This window comes from Nematolebias whitei, chromosome 2 (genome assembly GCF_014905685.2).
Source record: "Nematolebias whitei isolate Nwh7 chromosome 2, NemWhi1, whole genome shotgun sequence".
Lineage (NCBI taxonomy): Eukaryota > Metazoa > Chordata > Actinopteri > Cyprinodontiformes > Rivulidae > Nematolebias > Nematolebias whitei.
Window position 1 is genome coordinate 15,140,602 of NC_056499.1, and position 5,884 is coordinate 15,146,485.

General features: G+C 42.4%; 1 protein-coding gene across 1 annotated transcript in view; it reads left to right on the forward strand.

Moving 5' to 3' along the window:
* LOC119429729 (transmembrane channel-like protein 3) overlaps positions 1-4,745 on the forward strand; it is a 28,198-nt gene extending 23,453 nt beyond the window's left edge. Inside the window, exons 18-22 of the mRNA XM_037697300.1 lie at positions 487-612; positions 1,227-1,305; positions 3,201-3,243; positions 3,320-3,596; positions 3,779-4,745. Coding sequence (XP_037553228.1) covers positions 487-612; positions 1,227-1,305; positions 3,201-3,243; positions 3,320-3,596; positions 3,779-4,745 — 1,492 coding nt within the window. The remainder of the gene's footprint in view (positions 1-486; positions 613-1,226; positions 1,306-3,200; positions 3,244-3,319; positions 3,597-3,778) is intronic.
* Positions 4,746-5,884: the final 1,139 nt, after the last annotated feature.

Consider the following 5,884-nt stretch of genomic DNA (forward strand, 5'->3'; position numbering starts at 1 on the left):
TCACTCACTGCTCTTTGAATTGAGAAAGCTCCTCGGATGAGGAGCGAAACATCTTCTGTTACAAATAAAGTCCTGTTGGTTTTGAATATTTTGAATTCTATTCTGAATTTGACAGGGAGACAGTGGAGAGAAGCTAAAATTGGAGAGACATGATCTCTCCTACCAAGTTTGTGTTGAAGTTGTAAAGTTATGAACCAAATCTAAGTCACTGCTCTCTGCAAGACAGAGGAAAACAACAATGGAAGAGATTCTTTAAATCTGGTTATAGCGTTCTCTGATGAACACCCACCCAATTTAATTTGAATTTTTTTGGATTTGTCGTGTCCTGGATGACTAAGAGTCTACACCTGCACACAATTCTGAATCATTTCAACGTGTTTACCAAAGATTAAATTTCTGTAAAAACGTTCAACAATGGCAGAAAAAGAACACCACATATTTTTTTTAAAGTATTTTTTGTTTAAATTGTCAAAATTTGTGTGTCAGCGGTCAGGAGAAGATTTATGACATCATCTCAGAGACGGTGGACACCGACTTCCCCCTGTGGTTCAGTAAAGTTATGAGTTACGTCACAAGTCCAGTCGTGGTTCTGCCGGGTCTGCTGCTGCTGTTGTAAGACCAGACATACACACTCCAAGCACTTCATGATAAAAGTAGCATTCTTTGAAGGATTGCATATCGCCCGCTGCCTTGTAGCTGTTTAAAAATAAAGTTCTCATGTAATCTGTTAGTCTTCAGAGACTCTGTTGGGGAAGACTATCAGCTACTACCACAACAAAGTTTAGCTCCAGATCTGTAAAACCGACTGCATTAGAGACATTTGAATGTTTTTCAATGTGGCGGCCATCTTGAATTGGATCGAGTACTAAAGTTATAGGCGTGAAGATAATGATTTGAACTTGTGTTGTTTTTTATGAAGATAAATCTCTATTTCATTGAATGTCATGGACAATAAAGTTGACTTGAATTATCTCCAGACAGTTTCAGTAAAATCCATCCACTGGTTTGAGATATTTTGCTAACAGACACACAGGGTGATTTTAATGAGGCCCTTTGAACCTATAGGTTGGAGGTGTTTCCCAGTCACTCTTACAGCAGTGCTGTTATATACTGTACATGGAGTTTATTTGTAGTTTCTCTGTAGTTTCTTCCCCTCGGTCCTGAACTGATATGTAGACTGAAGGAATCTAACAGCAGCTGACTCGTGACCCGTCCCTGTTTTCCAGCATGCTCATCTATTATCTCCAGTCCATTGCCAGGTCCCTGAAGTTCACCAACAACCAGCTGAGGCTACAGCTGCAGACGGTGAGTTCTGCTCCCAGGACGGGGTCTCATCTCACTCCAGCAGGTCCAGTTTTTCTGATTTCAGCATGATTCTCGGGAGACTGCTGTTCAGACTTGAATTATGCAACAAAACAAGATCTTTATAATATGAGCTGCAATAATCAGAGTTTAGATTAAATACAGTTTAAAGACACGATTCACGAGTGTAATGAGAATTATTAAGGCGTGATTCACAGATTTCATATTTTCACAAGTGTACAAAATGTACTCTTTTTGGAGACCCCCCCCCCCTAAAGGTGTACAGAAAAATGCAGACTTTTACAAAACACTACTTTTTTTTTTACCAGTGACAATAAGACATTAAACCCATGTGTTTCCATGGACAATGTAGCAACCCAGAAAGCTATCAGTAGAATCACAAAGAAGTAACTCTTGTGTGACGTCAACTTTTATATTGATTCGCCCTCGAAAAGGAAGTACTTTCCCTCTTATGCATCCTGGGAACAACCTCTGACTCGTACTGTCAGTTTGCAGCCAATACCAGAGACTTTAACAGAAATGCCAAACCTGAACGGGACATTAACAAGAACAACTCATTTCCACGCTCAGGAACAAAAGTTACCCAGCATGCTTTGCAGCTTACATAGTCTCTCTGGGGCGCTACAGTATTGTACTAAGGTAAAATTATTCTCATTCCACATTTGTACACATTTATAAATGGTCTAAAATGGACAGATACAGACTCACAGGTATTTATGATAAACTACACACCTGAAACCGACCCTCTCACAGAGAGAACTTTGGGAGTTTGGGGGAAAATAAAATCAAGTTAAATGGAGAAGCATATCTTTGTTATAATCTGGGGCCTACGGATATTCTTCTTTTAGTGTTATTATTTATATATTAACTAAAGCAGCCGAAACACGAGTCTCACAGAGTCACTGGAAAGATGTGTGCCCCCACGGCAGCAGGAGAACCAGGAGTTCTGAAGACCAGAGATCAAGCCAGAGGTTTGGTCACACAGAAAGGTTGAACATGTCTGGAGCTCTGCTCTGAGTGTTTTCAGACCGAGAGGGGCAAAAACTGTCAACAAAAGTTTCATTCTGAAACGTGTGCACCAGTCCTTGACCCCCTCCCCCCATGGAACTGTTTGTCTGCTTGTGAAAATTATTATTATTTTTTTTAAGTGAGTTACCCCTATGTACCAGATTAAATCTGGCTTTAGAATCCAGGACTCTTTAATCTGATTTAATCTGATTTGATAATCCAGGACTCTCTACCCTGATTTAATCTGATCTGATAATCCAGGACTCTCTAACCTGATTTAATCTGATTTGATAATTCACGATTATTTTACCTGATTTAATCTGTTCTGATAATTCTGGACTCTTTAACCAGATTTAATTTGGTCTAATAATTCAGGACTCTTTTACATGATTTAATCTGGTCTGATTATCCATGACACTCTAACCTGATTTAATTCTGGTCAGATAATTCAGGACTCTCTAACCTGATTTAATCCGATCGGATAATTCAGCACTATTTTATCTGATTTAATCTGGTTTGATAATCCAGTACTCTACCTAATTTAATCTGGTCTGATAATTGACTCTTTTAAGTGATTTAATCTGGTCTCATAATCCAGGACTCTCTAACCTGATTTAATCTGGTCTCATAATCCAAGACTCTCTAACCTGATTTAATCTGGTTTGATAATCCAGGACTCTCTAACCTGATTGTATCTGGTCTAATAATTCAAGACTCTAACCTGGATACTGGTGTCTTTAGGAACACCTGGCTCATTTTTAACAGCAAATTGGTTTAACTCATCGGTGAAATCAAAGTAATCCAGAATTTTTTATAAGAAGTTATAATTTTTGGAGTCGGTTTTTCTTACAAACTGTCCTAAATCTCAGGAACGAACTGAGGACAAGAAGAAAGTCTTCCAGCTGGCTGCAGGTATTTGTTCTGTTTGTTTGTTTCCTCATTAATAATTGATCATACCCCTAACTGTAGCCCTGCCCCACCCCCACAGCCAGGCTCCAGGCTCCAGAACCTGCAGTGGATAAAAACCTGGATCAGCAGGAGACCGACATCATCAGCAAGGAGGCCTCCATCCACACCACCCCCTCCCCCCGGAGAAACGGCAGCGTTACAAACGTCCAGTCTCCTGGTAACAGTGGTAACAGCATCCGGACCATCACCCAGTCTGCCTCTAGAACCAAGCTGAACCGAGGAACCAGGTCTGGATCGGTCCGCAGCCCAGGAGTGACCATACTGCCCAAACGCCGAGCAGAATACATCCCCAACAGGTGACCGACAGACAACTTCAGGTGGATTTTAAAAACCTTACATCCAGTTGAAAGCAGATGTTTACATACACTGTGACATCAAATCAGACAAACCTGTTTTAGGTCAGCCAGGATCCACCAGCAGAACAGACGGTTACGTGACTCCGTAAACTCATTGACTCTGTTGTTGTTTCTCACCCCAGGCCCAGACCCTTCATAGGGGGTCCGAGTGGCACCTGCAGGTCCAAGTCCTGCCTCCACATGGCCTATAACTCCCCTGCACGTGGTTCTGACAGCAACCAGTCTGAACCCCTGTACAGGAAGACCGTCCGCCCCCTCCAGCCTGCAGAGGCTTCTGGGATCGTTGCCGCTCAGAGTAATGGAGGACGCCGCGGCCACGCCACCTGCTACGTGATCGTCAACGAGCATGAGCCCCGAAAGAAGCTGCTGCGCACGGCCACACGGATCCCGTGTCATTACGTGATGGAGGAGCCCACAGAGATCTTGGAGCTGTACCCTCGCAACATCAGACGGTATCCAACCCGCACCACCCACCACCAACCGCACTCCTACCGATCCCACACCCCACAGCATCTCAGCAAGGAGGAGGAGGAGGAGGAGGAGGAGGAGGAGGTGGAGTGGGATAAAGGCAGGAGGAAGGTGTCACTAGGAAAAACCCATAGGCCCCGGTCCCTGTCGGACCTCCACCAACAGGCACAGTTCTACATCGGTGAAGGCCGTAACGATACCCGCACGGCGAGGTACCGGCTCCAGGAGGACGACGAAGAGGACGACGGTAAAGGAGACATGGACTGGGGTGATCTGGACTTTTATTCTCCATCTCAGGTTGGTAGAAGAGCAGCTGAACCGGGCCGAAGTGGTCATCACCTCCGGTACCCCAGAAGATTGTGTCAGTCCCCATCAAGAACCAGGCACCTGGAGTCTCATGTAAAGCCCAAGCTGAGGGCCCAGATGGAGACACCCCAAACAGAGTCGGACTCGGCCTCTGTGGCCTCCAGCAGCGACCAGCAGAACAGCAGCACGGACCAGTACATTCAGGTGATCCACAACAAGGAGCGCCACCTCAACACCGAGCTCAAGAACCTGTCCAAGACCAAGCTGGATCTGAACTTCACCGAGTCTCAGGACCTGGTTTGCTCCAAGGTTTGATGGTTTCTCAAACTGGTTTTAATTTCCTGTAAGGAATGCATATCACCCTCTCGTGTCAGAGTTTATAATGACATCATGTACCGGTGAGACGATGGGACCATTTGGGTCAAATCTGTGCAATCAGTCGTTGCACGTAATGGAGATGACTCTCAGCTACTACCAACCCAAACCTCAGCTCAGTATTCATCAAACTGACTGAGTTGGAGACATTTATGTGTTTTTATGGCTGATCAGCTTTTGCAGCCGTCTTGAAACAGGTAGATGAGTTCCAAGACGTACTTTGTTCAGGAGATATTTAGCTAACAGACGGACACAGGTGGTTACATGATCACCCGCCTTTCATGTTTGGCCTTCAGTGAGAAAACCTGACAGTCAGAATTAAAGCTGAATACGTCTTCCTGTTTCTGTATTTTAGTCTTGACTTGAAACAGCTGATAACTTCATATTTATAATATTATAATCTGATGTTGTATTTTTAGCATATATCTTAGATTATCTAACATATCTCCAACCTGCTGCTCTGGAGGTTGAGATAAAGGGGATGAAGGGAATATGCAACAGTCTGCAGCTTCCTTACAGAACTACAGATTAACATTTGATCATGTAGGAATGGCTTCTGCAGTGACCTGGGACGACCTGTGCTGTCAGTCGGAGCTACATAAATAAACTGAATTAAATTATAATTTGATGTAAAATCCATCTATTCATTATCTTGACCTGTTTATTCCTTTCTGGGTGTCTGGAGTCCATATGATGTAATATGTATATAATATATCAGTGATGCAATGTATCTGATCTGTGATGTAATCTGTGGTGTCAGACTTCCTGTCGTGAATAAATTCAAAGTGAATTGTTGACGGCTCTGATCCGTTTCCTTCCCAGGAATAAGAATTCATCCTTTTTCTGTTCATGAATCTTTTTAATTACAGGATTTTGTATTTTCAGTTTATGTGATTTGCCTTTTAAAATATTCAAATATTTAAACAAAGATAATTCTAACAAGTTGAAATAATTTACCGTTTCATCAACTGGTTTCTGAATCGACTCATTTACTTTGTAATATATATATATATATATATTAAAAAGTAAATGAGTATATATATATATATATATATATATATTTTTTTTTTTTTTTTTTT